Below are 21,336 nucleotides of genomic sequence, written 5' to 3' on the forward strand. Positions count from 1 at the left end.
TCATAGTTCCAGAAAACTCTCATACAGTATGACCTGAGTGGTGCAGGTTTCAAGTTATCATGTTCTCATCAGGTACATTCTTTCCAACCTGGCACAGCCTTCCTCTTAGCTATAGCAATGTGTTCTAACATGTAAACACATTGCAAATATGCAGCACTAAATGTATTCCATTCACTGACAGCACAAAAAAAAATGTATTCCATTCACCGACAAACGTTTTGGGGACTGTGTCGCCTTCTGATTCCAACAAAAACAACCATTCTGACCAAATCAAATCAAAATGTATTTGTATAGCCCTTTTTACAAGCAATGTCACAGAGGGCTTCACATATGCCGAAAAAACTGCCCTTCAGCCAACCTAAACCCTCAAGGGAGACAAAGAAAAACTCCCAGAAAACTCACTAGAGGAGAAAAAATGGGAAAAAAAACCTTGGGAGGAGCAATTCAGTGAGAGATCCCCTTCTCCATGGATGGTTGGTGAAAGAGAGGTGCAGAACACAGGCTTAACATCGTAATAACCATCAGGCTGACCATCAGGACAGCACTCGTCTGGACAATAATAATAATAATAATGTATTCACTTAGTAGACATTTTTATCAGAAGAAACACATGTGTGTGTGTGTGTTAGTGGGGGGGGGGGGTGGTAAGCCTGAGAGATATATACATCTACAGGGACATGCTCTACCACTGAGCTACACCCATTAACAGAACACCATGACTGAAATAACATCCAAATCTAAAATTAAAGAAACCGTACCCTTAAATCCAGACTGCTATGGTTCTGAGTGGGCCCAAACCATGGCCTGACTTGAGATTACATTGTAGAACATATCAATCTCCCCAGGATCTGTCTGTTAGTTCATCGAATTAAATCTTTTCCGCAAACAGAAACCAAATGAAAGACAAATGAACGCAGACTGTGTGTACAGAGAAATACGTTGTCAATGGTTAACTTGGTAGGCACCTTTTTAAGGTGCTAAATAAGTGCATGACTCAGAACTTCCCGGCAACTCAAAGTCAACAGGGTAGACAACCTCCCTTAGGAACATACAGCCGTCGCCAAAAGTATTGGGAGCGAACATACATTTTGTGTTTGCAAAGCTTTCTGGGCCTTAGCATAAATGACTGCTAACATAATTTCAGTAAGTCATATCATCAGCACAGGGGTAAGTGTGAGCTAGTTCTAGCCAAGTGAAATCACTCTATCATTTTGATTGGATTTTAAGAGCAGATTGACTGCTGTAAAAGAGGGGACTATTTGTATATGTTGAAAGTTTTCGCCCCACAAAAGTTAAATGGTTTAAAAAGTTAAATAAAATGGTTAAATTGTATTACAGGATTTTATAGAAACATATGAAAACATTTTCCTCATGTACTGAACGTGCAAACTTAAGATTTGTCATTTCCAAAACTTATGGCCATGACTGTACATACAGCTCTGGAAAAAATTGAGAGATCACTACACCTTTTCCATTCATTTAAAAAAAAGTTGACACGGACAATTTTGAGTGAGGAACAGAGCGGTCAAATTTAAGATTCCACCCTTCTGTTCCTCACTCCTTCACAACTTAAAAAAAAGAAGAAAAAAATAGGGTGCAGTGGTCTCTCCATTTTTCTCCAGAGCTGCACAGTAAGACTACAACAACAAAAAAATAGTTTCACACGCGCCGGACACATCTTTCCAATCCCATTAGAGCGACTAGGTGCTGGGCTGGGTGAAGGCAGGCAGAGCAGCAGGAGCCTCTGCTACATCATACCAACACTCAGATCAGCAGCAGATTAACCCACAGCTCAAACTCTCTGGTCAGGTCTGGTCAGCCAATGCACCTGGCACAGCGCCTACTCCCCACATCCTCCCTTGTGTGTTGCTACGTGGAACTCTTGGATATGTGGTTGATATGACATAATTACCTAATGCAGAACGTTCCTTGATCAGCTTGGAATGCCTTGAGTTGAAGACTGTTATCTAACGATTACATTTAGTTTAGTTTCAAATACATTGATTAAAGGTGCTGTAAAGCAAATTCCACGATTTGCTTCTCTGTACATAATATACGTGTGAAATAAGTTGCTGAAAGCATGTGCAAAGCTCTAAAACTTTGTTGCACTGAAATGTGGAGTTTCTCACCCGTTTTCAGCTCAGGTTTTGTATAGGCGGGGCAAAACCAAACCTATCTACGTCACAGCCACCTATCTACGTCAGATCACAGAAGGTTTATATAATCTGCATTCTTTTACTCAGCTGGTACAATGCAAAGACAAAGTAATTAACACATACAGCTGAGAAACTGCAGGTAGGTCTGTTCTGATATCTGCCATTGATTTAGCTAGTTGTTGCTGTTGTTGCTAAATTCAATAAATTCGAGGGGGCGGAGCTTCAGCTCCTTCAAGCGACACACCCCCAGTATCAAGCAGAGAAGACTGCTGATTTTCTCACAATTTCAAAGCCTAATTTAACATACTTGTCTGTGTTTTTTCATTCGAATTTGGATGGGTAGTTAACAACCCATTCTTCTGTGGTGTGAGGAACTTACAATACATTTTCAGTTCTGCTTTACAGACACTTTAAATGGTATATAAATAAAAATGATCATGTTCAGAGAGACCAGTATATCTCAGCGTTGGAAGAGAGTGAATCCCCCAGTTGTAACCCTCTTTCTGGCTGCTCTGGTCCCTGCTGCCTGAAGGGCTGTAGAAAACGTGAGACAACAACAGAGTTGTCCATGGAGAGATCATTACAACCTGCAAGACAGGCCTTGACAGGCAAACAACAGCCTGTTATGGGGAGCAGAGCAATCAAAGGGTGCCTGGCAACTGGAGCTCAACATAACACTTGCTACTTCTAGTGCTCAGAATGATATTGTTGTTGGTGATGATGATGGGCAGGGTCATCGTAGGGTATTCTCTCTTGTTAGGTTGAGAGCCAGCGTGTAATGGTATAATGATAAAATACAAAGACTCAGTTGTGACATTAAGACCAAAATATGTCTGGCAAATGTCATGCAACACCCTAGACTGGGGCATTCACACAGTATGTTTCTTTGTAAATACAAACATTATACTGTGACAGTAGGTTGGTGAACTCCACACTCATTTGCATCACTTTGCATACTCTTTCACAGCTCCAACTGGGATTAAACAAGACAACTTTCTCAGGCTGAAGTGTAGCAGTATGACCTCTGTACTCACCTTCAATTTCTTCTCTTATAAATGTCTTCTCTGTCTTCCTCTCTTCTCCTCAATTCTTGTCTTGTTTTCTTCTCCACCACTCAAGCTCTTCCTGCTAGTCTTCTGAAGCTGCCAGTAATCAGCCTATCACTTCAGCCCTAGTTTACCTTGCCAGCCCAGTTACATCAATTAAATGCTTAACCTTTAATCTTCCCTGACACCAACTCTGCAGCGATCACGAATGATCACTGACTACTTCCCCTCCCCTCAGACCGACCGATCTGACAGAATGGATATCTCTGTGAATGAACTCTTGCTTCTATCTGTCAATCATGATAAAGCTAATACTACTTCTAGGAAGGGAGCAGCAAAATCCAAGTATTCAAATGATACTGGTGATGGTGGTGTGCATGTGACATTGGATCTAAATTGAGGCCTTAGAGTTGTTTTACACGTCAGCAAAACTCTGACGTTTAAAACAACTGCTGCCATTTGGCAAAACTAGCCCATGAATCATACATTTGGGAAAGCGCTTCCATCCTCTCAGCAATGCTTCAACTGTCAGATTTAGCAACACCCACCTTCCTGTCAGCTATCCTCGTCTTTGTAACCAGGGAATAGTTCATCACTGTAGCAAAGTTATCAATTGTGGCTTCACGGCCATTGTCGCAGCTGTCATGTTCTTCTTTTGCGTTGTTTCATCAGCTTCGCCCACATCACATTTGCTGAGTTCCATTAATAGTCTTGACATTCAGCATTGATTTCAGTGGGTGAAATGTATTGGGTGTCATTTTGGAGTTAGAAAATATATTGTGTATGGACCACTTGGGAGAAAATCCTTTAATTAAAATCACATTCTGCTCTTAACAAGATTAAGGTAAATCCTATAAATCAAAGGGCTTGTAGACAACACAGCACCCAATATCAGATTTATTAAAATGCAACAACAACAAAAAAACACAAACTCAGTCAATCTTTGTATATGTGAAAATTTGTCTTTATTGATACCTCACATGAATAACCAATAACAGAAAACTATCAGCAAAATAGATAAATCACTCCCTATATGGGCGATACAGGGAAATGTTATACATCTCAAACAACACCCTCAAAAGGGGGTCCAGGTGGCCATGTTGGAGTTCTGACGAGTCTCCTGAAGTGCTGTGCCTCAACCGCAGAGGGAGGGAACAGACAACAACGATGGTTCAAAACAACATACAGCAGTGTGTAGGTTCAATGAGACACTCGAGGTTTAGAATGTGCATGACTCCATGACAGAGGCGATGACGATGGGCTGCTCAGTGTTCCGTGCTGCGGAGGGCGACGCCCGGTGGCAAGGCTGCGTAACTGCAGGGCCTGAATAACTGCTCTGGAAAAACACTTTAAAAACCAAATGGAATGTTTCATCGATGTCTAACTAAAAAAACGGGGCCAAAATGATTTAAGGATATATGTTGATGATTCTTTGATATCAACATGTTCTTAATATCCAGGGGTTCTGACCATGGTGACAATAAGCTTGTGTCTAGAACACCAAGTCAGTGCTAGCCATTGTGTCCACCTCAGAATACTGAACAACCCAGCAGCACCTCTCCTTGTGACAAAGACATCGAGGAGACTGTACACAGGAAAAAGGGAGTGAAGACGATAGAAAAATAAATACATTGTATGTTTAACCAAAGACGAGCTTCTCTCTCCTGACCTGTGATTGTACCCTTAAAATCATCATATCAACAAAACCAAAAGGATGCGTTCATTTCATCTTTATACATGACACGGGAGTGTCATGGCTGGCGGCAAAAACAAGGCTACAGAACAGGGCAGTCGAACAGAAACTACAACCTCAAATATACAAACACAGACACAAATATGGGGAAGGGGGTGGGGTAAGCCCAGGTAAAATAATTCTGTATAGAAAACATTTAGACATACTGCCTGCGTCGCACAAAGATTCTTGGTCTTTAGCTTCTCTAAACTGTGATTAAAAACGTTATCCGTGGAAACTTAAGTTAATAGAAAAGTTGTTTTTTTTTTTGTTTGTTTTTTTACTCTTCTCATTTTATATCTTACAACAATGCTGTCAAAACGTATTTTTCAAAACTTTCAGGAGTAGCAAATTGGAAAGAGGGAGACCGAGAGAAAGAGAGACAGAGAGAGCAGAAGGGCCTGGGGGTTTGGATGGAGGTGACAGATCAGACAGGTACAGTCAGCCAGGGAGGGGGAGCTCAGCGAAGCGCAGAGCAGCTGCAGGCCCCGGGGAGGTGTTCCAGATCACCCGCACACCTTAATAACACCCTCTCCATTTTAGTGGCCAAAATTGACGACAAATCTTTCCAACAATTCGTTTCTGTCGTTTTTCATATTGTCTTCACCAAAAAACATTTATCATCAGCACAAGTGCTTTCTGAATCCCCTCTCCTTGGTCATTAGAGTGTTTGTTTAAAGAGCCTTCTCTATATAGCAGTTCACACTCTCTCTCCCTCAACCCTGATTCAGCATTACATTAACAAAGGGTGGACTGTCCCTTTAAGAAGCATATCTGGATCATACACCGTCTGACATTGACAGATGACATATCAAGCATAGACGTACATGGAAGCTGGAAGCATCATAACAATAATAATATGCATCATCATCAGTGTACAAATGATCTTAACAGTAATATTTATACAACATACATAATACCGTAGATTCTCATCTCCAATGACATGTTCCAAATGTTTTGATATTTCATTTTTATATCAGCGATAATAGAAAAACAAAATATGTCTTCAATTTATAATAAAAATAGAATGAAGATAAGAGTGGAAAACAGTGCAAAGAATATTTGGGGGTGTTTATCATCTTGTTTAGCTTGTTTGCTTGCTTGTCTGTTTATTCCTTAAGAAATCGTTATAAAAATAAAAACATTGAAAGTAAAATTAAGAACATAGAAAGTAATCAACCCACTTCAGTAGCGTCTGGTGCTGAGGTCCAGACGCGCCGAGAACACCCTCTCCAGTATCTCAATGCCTTACGCTGTGTGTGTGTGTGTATGTGTGTGTGTGTGCATGTAGGTAAGGGTTTCTGTTTCCAAGTGTTGTGTGCAAGTGTATGCATGTGTGAATATGTGTGTGTGATGTCTGTGTGTGTGTGTGTCAGTGTGTTTTTAATGTTTAGCGTAGTGGTTCTCAACTCCGGTCCTCAAGCTCCGGCACTGTACAGGTTTTTGTTCCAACCAGGTCCTACAAAACAAATAATTTAGTTTTTAAAAACTTGAGCGTTGGATTTATATGCTGTGGTGCACACAATACTGGAATTGTTGTTGTAGAGGTTTTAGTATCTAGTGACTGAGAGTTGACTAGACCTAAAGAAGCATTTCTCTTCCCTGTGAGACGAGCACAACACAAACAAGAGGTGCGTTGTCAAGGAAACGCACACAGAGACCCGAGGTTGGAACAAGAACCGCCAACATGGCCGCCAAGGCTCGCACTCGGATCACTGGCTAGACCGAGCTCTGAGACAGACACAGAGACGGACTGTCTGTCTGTCACACACACACACGCACACACAGAATTGGGGAGTGCAAGGAGCCATGGGACGAGAGCCGGGGCTGAGTACCACTGAGCATGTGCGAGAGTGAGAGAGGGAGCAGGTGATTATGAGTATGTTGCCGAAAACGGGCTGAAACTGTCGTCCCAGCTACCACACAATCTCTACCATGTGGTCATCCTTCCCCCATCCTACCCTCCTCCTTCAAAACAAAACAAAAGGTCCGACCCACCCCCTCCTATCTGCCCCACCCTCTCCTCCACGCTCCAGTCAGTCTAGGGTGGGTGGAAGAACAGTCCGGTACAGGTCCAGCACAACCACGAACAGAAGAGTGAGCCACCAGTGAGCTTGTCTACTGTACTAGGGCTGTGGGCTGTGCCGAGACAGCAGGCTGGGGGGGAGGGGGCGGGGGGGGACTAAGCGGGGCCTACTGAGAGGCCTGGGAGCCGGGGTTGTCGTTCTTGCTCTCCTGGCTGTTGGGGTTCTTGTTGTTCCAGGGGGAGTGGCCCCCGCCGAGGGCGGGCGAGCTGTTGAAACTGTCCTCGTCCTCCAGCCCGTTGGCCGTGTCAAACTGCGTGTTCTCCAGACGCGTGATCAGACGCTCGTCCTCGTCACCAAACTCCCCTCCCATCAGAGTGGGCTCTCCCACCATCATCACGTCCTAAAGGGGACGACAGCAAGGGCCGGCACACATTATCCCCAGGAAAGGGGGGGGGCGGAGGGGCAGAGGGCCCGGGGCGAGGCCTGACTTTCTGTCTATGTGTCTGTCTGTCATGGCGGACTGAGACAGGCGATTGGCTGGAACTACCAAGGGTGAGGGTACTGGACCCGAGTGATTAGATGGGACCTTTGACTAAATGTCCGTCAGAATCTGCCTTCCCAAAATCTTACTGATGGGAGGATGTCAATTCCGCTATATACATAAAACACAATTGTTCATCTACAGCTCTGTGTCTGGCTCTAATGTTAAGGAGATTCATTAAGAAGTCAGTTTCATCCATGCTCAGCCCACTCACAACAACACACAGCTCTAGCTCACAGGCACCTCGCAGGCGCCCAGCCCCCCAGACTCCAATGCCCCAACCTTCCAATACCCCAAACCTAATGCCCCAACCCTCCAATACCCCAAACCCAATGCCCAAACCCTCCAATATCCCAAACCCAATGCCCCAACCCTCCAATACCCCAAACCCAATGCCCCAACCCTCCAATACCCCAAACCCAATGCCCCAACCCTCCAATACCCCAAACCCAGCACCCCAACATGACAATAGCCCCAGACCCAACGTTCAACTCCCCCCAAATACCCAGCCGCCCAAACTAACCACTAACACCCAGCCCCCCCAAACTAACCGATTACCCCAAACCCAACCCATAACATCTAACCCCCCAAACCAACCACCTAATACCCTGCCCTCAAGACCTAATCCCCCCAATGCTCAACACCCCAAACCCTGACCATTAAAAAGAGTGTATATTTCAGTAGCCAACCACAACCTCTGCTTCAAGGTTAAGGGTTGTATTGCCCATTGCTATTGGATGGTACCTGCAAAAGGGTTTTTCCCCCCCATTTCTGATTGGCCGGCATTGAGTCCCTGATCCTTGAGTGCTGCATCATGGGGTTTTCATTCCACCTCGGGTCTCATTCGCTCGCTCACTCAACCAACCAACGGCTGCATGTGACTTGTGTGCTCTGATAGGCTCAGTGGTTACAGGCTGGAAGTTCTAACACAATGGAGGAAGGCAGGCTAGGATTTTTTCTAGACACCAGTCCAGGAACAGGTTCCTCAAACCCATCCTCTCATGGACAAGGTTACTCAACCCCGTCCAATCCTAAACCAGGTTGCTGCACCCCATCCACCAATTCCTTACCTTAACATGAAGATGAAAACTTGAGTAAATTACACTATCCTTATAATGGATCAATCCTTCCGTCCCTTCCTTCCTCCCTCCCTCCCTCCCTTCCTGATATCCATGATCTGACATGACTGAATTGGTAACAGGAAGGCAGCACTGTTCAACTATCCAGCCATGTTACAGAAGGAGGAAAGTAAGGCAAAAAGGATTGAATGAAGGAGAGTAGTAAATGAAAGGAAGGAAAGGAAGGATGGGCCCTGTGTGTGGTTAAGAGCTCTGTCCTCAACCTGTCCAAAGAGAGACTGCAGACCTGAGGGGACCTGGACTACTGCCGTCAACTACCCACAGAGCCTGCCTACCAATCTGCTAAGTCTATTTTCAGATCCCAAATTATAGATCAGGTGTGTCTATCTCTGTAAATCTTTAGTTACTGATCCGGTCTGTCTACAGATCCTGTTATAGATATGGTTCTCCCCTCTCTACAGGTATGGAGATCTGGTATGTCTCTCCCTTTACATGCAGATGGGGTACGTCTGCCTGTATACATCTAGATGGAATGTCTATTTTGATACATCTAGATCTGCTATCTGGTCTCTCTGTATACATGCAGATCTGGTATGTGTACCTCTCTAGATCTGCCGTGACAAAGCCGCTGGGGGTGTAGGGTGAATGTAAAGGTGATGAAGATGGTCTGCTTACAGGTACCTGGGTGGAGAGAGCAAAGGTGTTGGCGGGGCTCTTCTTCTTGCTGTTGCTGTTGGTGTTGTTGCCCCCTCCTCCGCTCATGGTGCTGCCGCCGGAAACCTTCCTTTTCCTCCTCTTGTTCGGGGCCTGGCGGGCTGGCTCGGCTGGAGCGGCCGGGGGGGGGGGGGGTCGGGTATAAACACAGACACGGCAGGTGTGGTTTGTGTGTGCGTGGACATGCGGCTGTGTGCGCGTGTCATTGTGTGTGTGTGTGTGCGTGGACAGGTCAAGCTCAGTGGTAGGGCATTTGACTGCAGATCAATAGGCTGCAGGTTCAAATCTCTCCCCCACCCTCCCCAGTACGTCGCTTTTGAAGAAAGCGTCTGCTAAATGATTATTCTACCTGGGGGGGCCACCATCCTCTGCCACTTCTGGAAGAGGCAGGTCTTGAGGCAGTCCCGGGGGCTGAGACTATAGGTCTTGTGTCTGGACATCAACTCCTGCATGGGCTCCAGGATCACACACAGCTGGAGGAAGGGAGAGACAGAGGGAGACGGGGAGACAGAGTTAGACAGAGGGAGGGGGAGACATAGGGAGGGGGAGACAGAGGGAGGGAGAGACAGAGGGAGAGACATAAGGAGGGGGAGACAGAGGGAGGGACAGAGGGAGGCAGAGATATAGCAGGAGAAGGAGGGAGAGACAAAGGGAGGAAGAGAGAGAGGGACAGAGGAAGGGAGGAACAGAGGTAATGAGGGGAAATGGGGAGGGGAAAAATGAGAGAAGGAACATGAAGGGTTGGGTATAGGAAAAGAGGGAGATGGGAAAAGGACAAAAAAAGGGAAAAAGAAACCAGAACACAGTTAGACGCCTACTCGTGCCTTTTGCACCACTATACACACGTTTAACTACCACCCCAGTTCATACACACTGTACATCCCAGGGCCTCGCCCCTGTCTAACAACCATTCAGGAGAACACACAGTCTGGCTCTAGTTTCCTGGACTTACCCGGAGGTAGTTGAGTGTGGAGTTGGACAGACCACATCTGGTGATGTTCTTAGCCAGCTGGTCCAGCATCTGAGGGTCCTGGAGGTGAGAGGATGAACAGCACGGCATTGTCATAATGTGCTTGTGTGTGACACTGTGTGTGTGTGTGCGCGTGCATGCGTGTGGGCTGGTGTGTGTGTGTGTGTGTGTAAGTTGAGTGTGTGGGCTATAAATGAGTGTGTGCGAGACTCACGTGCATGGCCAGAATGCTCCTGGGGAGCACCTCTCGGTGCTGTCTGATGCTAAAGTGCCAGGTCTTGATCCTCATCATGTCGTCAAACATGAACTCCAGGTACAGACGGCCCTCCACACACACCTGGGGAAGAGTTCAGGGGTCACACTCAGCCGGTATGATTCATCCAGCATGTATTTAAGGCTAGACATCAGTGTGATATCAGATGTGAGTGAATATAGTCGAAGAGTACATTTCCAGAGTATAGTGTGTATGTATTAGTAACCTGAGTGTATAGCATGTATGCATTAGAAAAAAAACGGTATAATGTGTATGTATTAGTAACCTGAGTGTATAGTGTGTATGTCGTCGTAACATTGTGCATATGTATTAGTAAACAGAGTGTATGGTGAATATATTAGTAACAGAGCATATGGTGTGTATTAGAATCCAGACAGTGTACCTGTGTGAACATGGGCTTGCCGTTCTGGGTGACCATGGTGCACTGGTCACAGTCCAAGGACACAAAGTTACTGTGGAAGGACTCCTTGGGGTGTTTGAGCACGTAGAACAGCTCAGTGGCGCCCCCTTCAAAGATGCTCCGGAAGTAGCGCGGGATCAGGGTCCGGCCAATGGCTGCGCAGAACACAACATGGGTTCAGCTCCAATTCGTCACACGAGGCCATAGACCAACACATGAACTGGCTCTACTGTTTGGTTTTAAGTCTGTATATTTATTTTAGGCTGTCATTAATAGATGATTTTTCTATCACCAAGGCATAAACGACCCCTGTGTCTATCTAGGTGCAGTAGACAGCTAGCGTGGATGAGAATGTGTGGTGTGCGTTGGCAGTTAGCTTAGCATCGAAATGGGAGACATGCAGAGTTCAGCTACAACAGGTTTTGTGTTCGTAGTGTTTCGTATGTCACTCAGACGTAAACCTGTCGAATGTTTCAAACTACTGTTTTGGAACTGAGAAGTTTCAAAAATAAATATTGAATTCTTAAAACTTTTGCATTATTACTTATTAGCCCTCGAGTCTTATGTAGGACTCGGTGTGTGTGTGTGTTCTTACTGTAGCGCTTTGGACCATCCTCCAGACAGAAGGTGATGGTGAGCATGGCATCATCCTCAAAGAACTCTGTAGTGAAGGCATCCCACCACAAGTTGTCACAGTCCTGGAAGGAAGGAATCAACCAACCAATTAACCAATCAACCAATTGAGCAATTAACCAATCAATTGTGTAATTAACCCATCAATCAACCCCAATCAACCCATCAGTCACTGGCTCACATAATTGGAAAAATGTGCTTGCTCATTAGATTTGAGCTTTGTGAGTGTTTTATGCTCATAAACTCCACGGAGTCTCAGAAATGACCTGTACCAAAGCACTGTCTCACCTCTGTCCAGTTCTGTAGTCGCTTGTTGAGCTCAAATATCCTGTAGTCTGTCTGGTTTCCATATGGCGTGTGTCTCCTGTAACACATTCACAACGACATCCATCAACAAAGTCAGCTTTCTTGTCCAACAACAGTTCCAATTGGTTTCCTGAGCCAGACAGACAGGCTGGGGAGGGCAGGTGTACTCACCCCATTCCTGGCTCCATGTATGAAGGAGGGTACATGGGCGTCGGCCTGACAAAACAAACATGGTGAAGAGAATCGTTGAATATAATTAGAATGGAACTGAAGTTAGGCTCAACCAGCAGGAATCATGCAGGGCCATGAAGCTTTTCTGGCTCCCACTCACTGCTGTACTTTGGTATGGGAGTGTTCTTCCAAACAACTCTGTCCACCATGTAGCCAGGAGCTATTCTACCATTTTTAACTGTCTGCTACTCTGTGCTACTACATTATATTCTGTTCTATTACATTCTACTGTTCTATTGTATTCTACTATATTCTACTCTAGGTTCAGGAGGTTCTCTTAGGGCCTAACCCACATCTGTCCAGAATTCTGCCTCGAGCTATTCTACTCTATTATAGTGTATTCATCTATACCATGTCCTACTGTATTCTGTTCTATGCTGCGCTACTCCAGCCAGAGGATGGTCCAAGAACCTAACCCACATCTTTATCCTATTTTTGTCTATTATATTGTTTTCTGACATTCTATTGTGTTGTGTTGTAGTCCTCCACTCAGGGGCACCTACCCCACGTCTCTGTCCAGCATGCTGCCTGGATGGAAGGGGGGGAAGGCACTGCCGTTGGGGGGCTCCTTGGGGGAGTACAGCTTGAACGACTTAGACGAACAGCCTGCACACAGAGACATAAACACATTCCCATCAATTATTTATTGTCAAATGAGTCATGGTCCAGTTTTCCATTTCAAAGTAGAGAGCTTTTAATGATGTTATTGTTACTGAGGGAAATATTTTATTCCATCCAAATGATTTACATGTTTCCCTTAGGGGCAGTGCATCTAGCAATTAGCTGTCTAAAGCAAATAAATACATTAAATAATCTTATTTTGTGTGGGAAAAACCCCTGTTCTGATTTTCGTAACAAGGGACTGAGAGAATCCTGTATTTACCGTTTCCTTCCTTTGTTTCAATCTCACTCCTCATTATAGCTAACCTTTACTATGTCTCCCTATGCATTTCTTTCTCTCTCCCCCCTCCCCTCCCCTCCCCCCCCCCTCCCTCTCCCCCTCCATCTCTCTCATTTGGTCTTTTATGTGATCGTGCAACACAACATACTGAGTCCTCCTCTGTGTGCATGTCTCTCTCTTCCTCTCCCCCCTCTGGTCGCCTCCTCTGCCCATCCCCCTCTCCCGTTCTCCCTCTATCAGGCTGCTGTTGTTAACCCCTGAGTGCCCGGCTAAGGCATTAAGGCTTCAGCGACACACAGCGTGCTGACCAACACCCCTCTGGCCCCATTCTCCCAATCTGCTGAAGGAGACCGCACAATCACAGGCCCTGTTCAGAGAGGGGGAGAAAGGGAGGAATAGGGGGAAGAGAGAGAGATAAAGAGGGAGAGAGATAAAGAGATAAGCTCGGTTATTTGCACTGTGCTGCGGATCTGCCCTCCTTTCCACCAATCGGAACAGTGAGAGATCTTCTCTGGTCGTGGTCTGGATGTCATCAGGCAGCCACAGAACCAACCCTCGACAACCCCACCTGGTACGAAGCACGTTCACACGTTAACTTAAAAGGTAGCAGCAAGCCCAAGAGCTGCACAAGAGTCCCATCCTCCCTGTCACCTCAAGGTCCCAACAGGAAGTCAACCCCCTATACACAGTACACATACTCTCATATTTAACACTTGAAGCAGACTGTTTCGTACCAGCCACACACAGACATGCATCCGCCGACTTAAACCATATTCCTGCTTAATCCTCTTTCCAATTCTCTCTCTCGTTTCAGGGTCCACTGAGGAACCCTCACCCTGACTCCTTACTGAGGGGGTGACCCCCCCCCCCCCACGTCTACATAATGGCCTTTGACCCTTCAGCCATTCCTTCCCAAACAACAGCCACCAACGCCAGACAGCATTCATTGGGTCACATACTGAGCCAGGTAGATATGTGGGTAGACTACCACATGCATGTCCTGAGAAAAGCAACACTGTGGGCCATTTACTACTGATCTATGAGAACATTATGTTGCTATCAATGTGGTTTGGACTGGGAGGGCCATCAACATTTTTATTTTTTAATATCACAACTCTACCTTAGAAAGTGTGAGATGCCGAGTCATTAAGTGTGGCTAGTTTGGGTCACCAAATAGTAAGTCGGAACATCATACTCTACAGAAACATCATACAGACTCCTGAATCTGAAAACAGAAGACTGGGCCATCTCGTCTGGCCGCAAGGTCCTATACTACATTATGTCCACGTTCTTACCTCCCTTGGTGTATTTTAGGACCCGCTCATTAACAAGATGTCCGCGCCACCTAACCCATCTATCTATCCATCTGTTCAAGGGTATCTGGGGTGCCCGGTGAAAGAATTGTCCGTGGCCCATAGTACACCTATTAGTAGGCCTACTAGTTGGAACTTAATACAGGGCGATCACTGTTTCGAAATTCTGTCCCTCAATCAGAAATAGAGCATAACTGGACAATTCAGCCACAGTAGGAAGCTGGCTACTCCGGCAACAACACAGCAGCTTTATTGGAAGTTAACATTATAAACCATCTGGCTTGTTGGATAGACTAAGCTTTAAAATAAACCATCAAAATCTGACTTGTAACAACAGCAGAAAATACGAAGGCCGCAACAATATCTGGAGAACAAGCTTGATTGCCATCCTCATCTGCGACCGGTAGCTTGCTGCCGCCAAGCAAACTAGCATGAGTGTTTATGGACGTAGACTCGACAAGTTACCTACCACCAGCAAGCAAAAATTCAAACACCGAAGTGAACGTGTACTGATGCATCCTGTAAACCAATACCGTACCTGCCGAGAAGTGTTCGCCGAAGCGCGGCGTTCCAATAGCACCGATGCGCGGTGCTTCAACACCGCCACTCGGTAAATCCTAGCTCGCTGGCTATCCTAATTTGCGGAACCTTCTGCACCGTCGTCAGTTTAGTTATCCTTTCCAAACTGAACGAAAAGCATCGTTAAGTGAAGCAGATCGATACTCTCCAGGTTTTGCAATATTGTTCTTTATATAACTATTAGTTTTCTAAATCTAAGTAGAGATTTAAAGTGAGGGAGGACGCCAGTTAGCGATGGAAGCAAGCCCCCTTTGTTCCTCGCTAGACTCGAACAATGGCCCCCGTCTCCGATCAAGCTTCCCCCTCGTTCTGTTTTCCTGTCGGTATAAATCCCAGATACTGCCAGTGCACCCCCAACAATGTTCAATCTCTCCGTAATCCGCAGTCACTGGCGAGCCAGCTACACCCTTCCCCCAACCGCATCACTACTAACAAGAACTCAAGTCACAGCAGCCTAGTCACTAAGAAATACTATATTAGAAGAAGAATAATGAATCATTCATTCAGAGATTTATGCTACAGCTGCATTTTACTGACCATGTAAAATATGGGCAAAATAAACAATTCAGTGTGTCGTAGGCCTACACAGACTGAACCTTTTCATATTCACATGTTCATCAAGCATATAGATTTTCTACAACTGTGTGTGTTCCCTCTACTCATTATCTGTGAAGTGAAGTCAATAGAGAGGAAAAAATATACCACAAAATAGCAGACCAGCTTTACCCAGCAATATTGTAGAAATCCCCTTTTTGTGGACATATTGAAATAATGAAATAACAATAATATGGATGTCAAATTAAAAGAAAAGGGGAGGAACGAAACAGAACATAAATGAAAAGCCCCCCAAAAAGAAAATGAAAAGAAACAAAAAAAGAACTAATACAGAGAAAACCTTTCTCCTCTACTCTTCTCCTTGTACACCAACAGCTGCACCTCCACTCATCCGTCCGTGAAACTCCTGAAGTTTGCGGACGACACCACCCTCATTGGGCTCATCTCTGGTGGAGACGAGTCTGATTATAGGTGGGAAGCAGACAACCTGGTGACCTGGTGCAGCCAGAACAACCTAGAGCTCAATGCTCTCAAGACAGTGGAGATGGTTGTGGACTTCAGGAAGAACACAGCCCCACTCACCCCCATCACCCTGTGTGACTCCCCAGTCAACACTGTGGAGTCCTTCCGCTTCCTTTTTTTTGCACTACACTCAACTCCTGTAATATTTGTATTTTATATTGTATTTTATACTGTAAATTGGCAACTTATATTCTACTTTATTGTATATTCTATTTTATTTTAATTGTATTCCACTTAGTACTGCTAGTTTATGTATCCTTAGTATAGTTAGACCACATATTTAAATTTAAGATTCCTATATGTTTACTGTATGCACCTTCCTGCCAAAGCGAATTCCTTGTCTGTGCAAACTTTCATGGCGAATAAATCCCATTCTGATTCTGATTCTGAAAAAACAAGAGGCTATTTTTGAGTGCTTGGAATGGCTCCACCACAGGAGCTCCACTTGACTAATTCCAGGCCTGCTGTCTGCCCCATTGTGAGGGGCATGTGATGGGTCACGTTTAGGCTGATGTACGGGAAATACACAGTACAGCAGCAACCTCTGCTGTCCAAAGATGCAAACTACTTCTGCACTAGTGTCACTTGTTCATGCTCTCCAAAGTGGGTCAAGCTATTTGTACACAAATGTTCACTTTTACCAAACGTATGGTACATTTCGAAGGGTTTTCAATACATACATTTACTATATATGTTTTTTGTAGGTATGTGATGACAAATCAAACTAAATCATGCCATGAGTACCATAGGTATCATTTGCAGTCAGTGAATGTCAAACTCATCACACACACACACACACACACACACACACACACACACACACACACACACACACACACACACACACATACACACTGCTGTCAGCAACAAGGCTGCCAGAGTGAGATAATACTGAGCTAGCAGACACTGTGTGCCAGTCATGTTAACTAGGTTCATTCTATGATACTTTATAAACGGTATTCAACCCTAACCCAATTCTCAGATCAACAAAGTCTAGCCCCAACCAGTACCGGCCCTGGCCCCAAACCTTTCTCCAACAATCTCTAACCAAGTCTAACCACATGTCTAATCATCTCTAACCAGCTATCACGATCTCTAACCAGGTCTCACCATCTCTAACTATCTCTAACCAGGTCCAGCCATCTCTAACCAGCTATCACCATCTCTAACCAGGTCTCACCATCTCTAACTATCTCTAACCAGGTCCAGCCATCTCTAACCAGCTATCACCATGTCTAACCAGGTCTCACCATCTCTAACTATCTCTAACCAGGTCCAGCCATCTCTAACCAGGCCTAATCATCTCTAACCAGGCCTAATCATCTCTAACCAGGTCTCATCATCTCTAATCAGGTCTCACCATCTTTAATCAGGTCTAATCGTCTCTAACCAGGTCTAACCATCCTTTACCAGGTCTAACCCCATCTCTAGCCATCGTTAATTAGGACTAACCAGGTCTAACTCTAACCCTATCCAACCTTTGGTCTCATCTTTTTTTTAACCCTAACCAACCCCATGTAACCCTCTTCAGTGCTGCCTCCCTGACAGGTATGCCAGGTTTGTTCAGATACAGAGAGCTGTGTTTGTTCTTCTCTCTGCTTCCTTGTTGCCATCACAACCAGCAGGCTGCAATGACCCTGACAGCTCTTTGCTTCGGCACTGGCCAAAACCAACCGTTACCAAGCCCATGCTCTAACATCAGTAAGTACCAGTTCCATTCAACCTTCCTCTCCTCCTTCTCTCCTCATACCCATCCGTGGTGCCAGTGGCACCTATAGTCAGAACAGTGATCTGACTGCATCTATAAAACAAGAGCTGTGTGTGTGTGTGTGCGCAGCCTTGGGTCTTCGTGGGGAGTGAATTGTCTAATCGGAGTGGGTGGGTTTAACATTTTGAAAGTTCACCTCAACCTCTTATCTGGTTGGTTTCCTGTGTAAATAAATGGTTGGCCAATGTCAATTTCGCAGGCTTGAACAGAGTCAGTTACTCCAGGAAGGAGACTGAAATTCATTTGAAATATTGTCTGTTTAGCTTTTGTCAACCATTTGCTTTAGATTTTACAGTTAAGTTTTGAAATATGTGTCTAGCTAACACACAAACACCCATGTGCCATCCTTTATCCCTGAAACTTAGTTGTGAAGAGGTCTGTCATCAACCACTGATCAATTAACAAAAAATTAAGATTACAACTAATGATTACTTTATTATTTGTATACTGTTTTTTATGATCTGAATATAATAAACAAGGTTTGATATACCCTGTTATATTGGCTCATGAGAACATGACCCTTGGTGATGTGTATTAGACACCTGCACCTTACAGATCTGTAATAAATACTTAGATTTTGCCTTGAACTTGTATTTGGCAACTGACTTCATTGACTTGGTACTTTTACAGAATTACAGTAGACAAGAGACTTCTTCAGGTGACATCACTAAGGCAATGATTCCAGTCCTTTATTTTGCTCTCTTCCCCCCCTCTCTGTGTTTTTCCTTTTCCCCCTCTCCCTGCCTCCCACACATCTCTCTCCCATGGGGTCTCTTTATTCACTCTTTCATTACAGAAAACCATTTCAATCTGGCTTTGAGAGGCTAGCAAGAAAGGAAGAGAGGAGAGGGAGGAGGGGAAGGATGATGAACAGACAGAGGGAAGAGTTAGAGTCTGCCTTTCTTCTCTAACTCTCTCTCTGTTATTGCGTAACAGCAGAGCAGTTTTTTTGTACGGATGCCATCTTGGCTTTGCTGTGACTCTGATTCTGCTCCAATCAGCAGCCATGTGACTTTCTGCATGAGGCAGCCCCATCACCGCTGCTGCTACTGCACACTGCACTATGGAGGGATGGGGGTGCGGGGGTGGCAGAGAAAGGGAGTGGGAGAGAAGGAGAGGGAGGAAGGAAGTGGGGTAGGCAGGAGCTGCAAGAGAAAGCCGTTGGATAGAGAATTTGTGTGTGTGTGTGTGTGAGAGAGAGAGAGAGAGAGAGAGAGAGAGAGAGAGAGAGAGAGAGAGAGACAGAGAGAGACAGAGAGACAGAAAGAGAGAGTGGCAGAAAGAGGGGGAGGGAAAAGAGTGAGAAGCAAAGGGAGGGCTTCACTGAGTGTGTGTGTGAGGGAGGGATTTAGGTGCTTGACTTTAACTTGGAGGCAATACTTTAGTCTCCATAACCAATGAACTGTATACGGGAGGATCTTTTTCAATCTGACACAAACCCAAGACCAACAGAGACTTGCAGACGCACAACCACATGCAAACACAAACGCATGCACACACACACAGACACATACAAACAAATACACACACACACACACACAAACCCACTAAGAAAAGGATTCCTCTGTCCCACATCATACAGGAATGTAAACAAACCTGCCCCAATTTACATCAGCTCAGTATGTGTTTGTTCTTTATGACTCATCTCGCTCCCTCTTTCATTCTCTTCCCCTCTCTCACATTCTTCTCCTTCTCTAAAATAACGTTGTTGGAAATTTCTATAACCGAGCTTAAGCATGCATCCTTGTAAACGGCAGGGCTTGATACAAACTCGTACCAAACTCATACTGGTTGGTGTGTTTGAAGCAGCTGGAGAGATACACACAGTGTTCATTCTGAGAGAAGCATCACAAACACATACTTCTACACACACACACACACACACTCACACACACACATACCGCTACAAACACACACACATCACTTACACACACAGCAATATGCTGTGGGCTCAGTGGAGCTCCACCAGTTCAAACTTGCCCAAGCAAGTTATTCTCAGAATATATGTTAGAATACTTTACAGTATTCAACACCATGTAGCCTGGTTGTGTGTGTGTTGCAGCAGAAGAGCAAACTGTGAACATGGTGCTCAACTTCAATGGTTCTTCCTTGTGGATTGTGCTAGAACTTTACAAGTATGCTAAATGCTCAGTCAAACCAAGGACGGAGAGACAAAGGAGAAAGACAAGGGAAAAGGGGAGTGAAAGAATAGACAACAAGAGAAGAGAAGGAAATAGAGGAATCCCTGCTGAAGGTAGTCACTCCTCCACTTCTCTACAGCCCATCCCCCTCTCCGGCTACAAATGCCTCCTTGGTGTCTGGATCTCTGTCACAGTGAAGCGTCGACACCACCACCCACAGCTCCTGTGAACTAGCCTGGACCCGGTCAGGGCGATACTGGGGTCGAAATCGAATCATCTCTCTCTGGGGCTCCAAGGACGGATGTTGTGATTAGATCTCTGTGTGACGCTGCTTCCCTCTGTGCTCTTTAGCAGAGAACAAGCTTCATGACTTCAACACGCATTTTGTGTCTCTACATGTGCCTGGGACTGCTCTGTGGCCTGAAGAATCGCCCACAAACACGCAGTCTTTCTCTTTCTCTCAAATCACTCACCCCTCCATCCCTCCCTCCCTCTTCTAAGTCCAAGGTCTATCATCTCATATCCACATTACCAGCTACCAAACCATATTTAAACATCATATGGATGGTCTCTGACAAACATCTACTGTGTAAAACTACTGAATGTGTATGTACTGTAACTGCATGAGAGTTGACTCTCCATGCTAACAAACCACCTTGCCTGGCTGAAGTCATAAAAGACCCATCATGAGGTGTGAGTGACTGCACTGATGTGGAGGATGAAGCAGGAGGAATGAGAGAGACGAGCTAACCAGCACACTCAGAGCAGTGAGGTAGCAGGAGAGAGAGACTAGCTAACCAGCAGACTCAGAGCAGTGAGGTAGCAGGAGAGAGAGACTAGCTAACCAGCAGACTCAGAGCAGTGAGGTAGCAGGAGAGAGAGACTAGCTAACCAGCAGACTCAGAGCAGTGAGGTAGCAGGAGAGAGAGACTAGCTAACCAGCAGAGTCAGACCAGTGAGGTAGCAGGAGAGACAGACTAGCTAACCAGCAGAGTCAGTCACTAGGACCCTTAGCATGACGCCTGGAGCCTGGACATATTCTGTTCCCTGGCAAGCAACTCCATTCCTCTCTGTCTTTGTCATCTGTTTCGGTCTCTCTCTCTCTTTCTCTCTCTCAACCTCTCTCATCTCTCACTGACAGATTCAGACAGGTCACGCAGGCACAAAACACAAGCACACACAAATACCCTTGGGCGATGCTGTACCCAGCCCCTGTAAACACCTTTACACAAGTCACCTTGTTGACAACAAGGTTTTGAGAGACAAAAAGAAAGTGAAAGAGTAAGAACCAGTGAACTGAGATGAAGAGAGGGAAAGAGAGGGAGAGGGGCTACTCACCAGGGCAAGCACAGCCTCCAACAGACATCTTCTCACATGTTGGGTTCTGCTCTGCACGAAACAGCTGCCTTCACTCCACACAGCACTCACTGTAGCTTCAACACGGCACT

At 45.3% G+C, this 21,336-nt stretch overlaps 1 protein-coding gene across 8 annotated transcripts; it reads right to left on the minus strand.

Annotated features, from left to right (window-relative positions):
- Positions 1-4,144: 4,144 nt before the first annotated feature.
- ldb1a (LIM domain binding 1a) lies at positions 4,145-21,336 on the minus strand. 8 transcript variants are annotated; one of them, XM_084709582.1, is made up of 11 exons: positions 21,227-21,336; positions 12,613-12,715; positions 12,050-12,094; positions 11,861-11,936; positions 11,535-11,637; positions 10,922-11,094; positions 10,480-10,602; positions 10,248-10,325; positions 9,645-9,768; positions 9,263-9,405; positions 4,145-7,361 (listed from the first exon to the last, which is right to left on the minus strand). In XM_084709582.1, the coding sequence occupies exons 1-11, from the start codon at positions 21,252-21,254 to the stop codon at positions 7,128-7,130; spliced, it is 1,230 nt and encodes a 409-aa protein (XP_084565708.1). In that variant the 5' UTR covers positions 21,255-21,336; the 3' UTR covers positions 4,145-7,127. The 8 variants fall into 8 exon arrangements, with proteins under 8 accessions (XP_084565708.1, XP_084565713.1, XP_084565706.1 ...); XM_084709587.1 differs by having other exon boundaries at positions 4,145-6,393; positions 9,257-9,405; XM_084709580.1 differs by having other exon boundaries at positions 9,257-9,405.

Source organism: Hypomesus nipponensis, chromosome 11 (assembly GCF_054491055.1).
Source record: "Hypomesus nipponensis isolate SF chromosome 11, ASM5449105v1, whole genome shotgun sequence".
NCBI classification, from domain to species: Eukaryota; Metazoa; Chordata; class Actinopteri; order Osmeriformes; family Osmeridae; genus Hypomesus; species Hypomesus nipponensis.

Coding starts and splice junctions, on each gene's coding strand:
- ldb1a (XM_084709579.1), bottom strand. CDS start 13,026: ATGAGGAGTGAGATTGAAACAAAGGAAGGAAACG. Junction 11,095..11,534: donor GGATGGTCCAAAGCGCTACA/GTAAGAACACAC, acceptor TGTTCTGCGCAG/CCATTGGCCGGACCCTGATC. Junction 9,769..10,247: donor CCACACTCAACTACCTCCGG/GTAAGTCCAGGA, acceptor CCCTTCCTCCAG/CTGTGTGTGATCCTGGAGCC.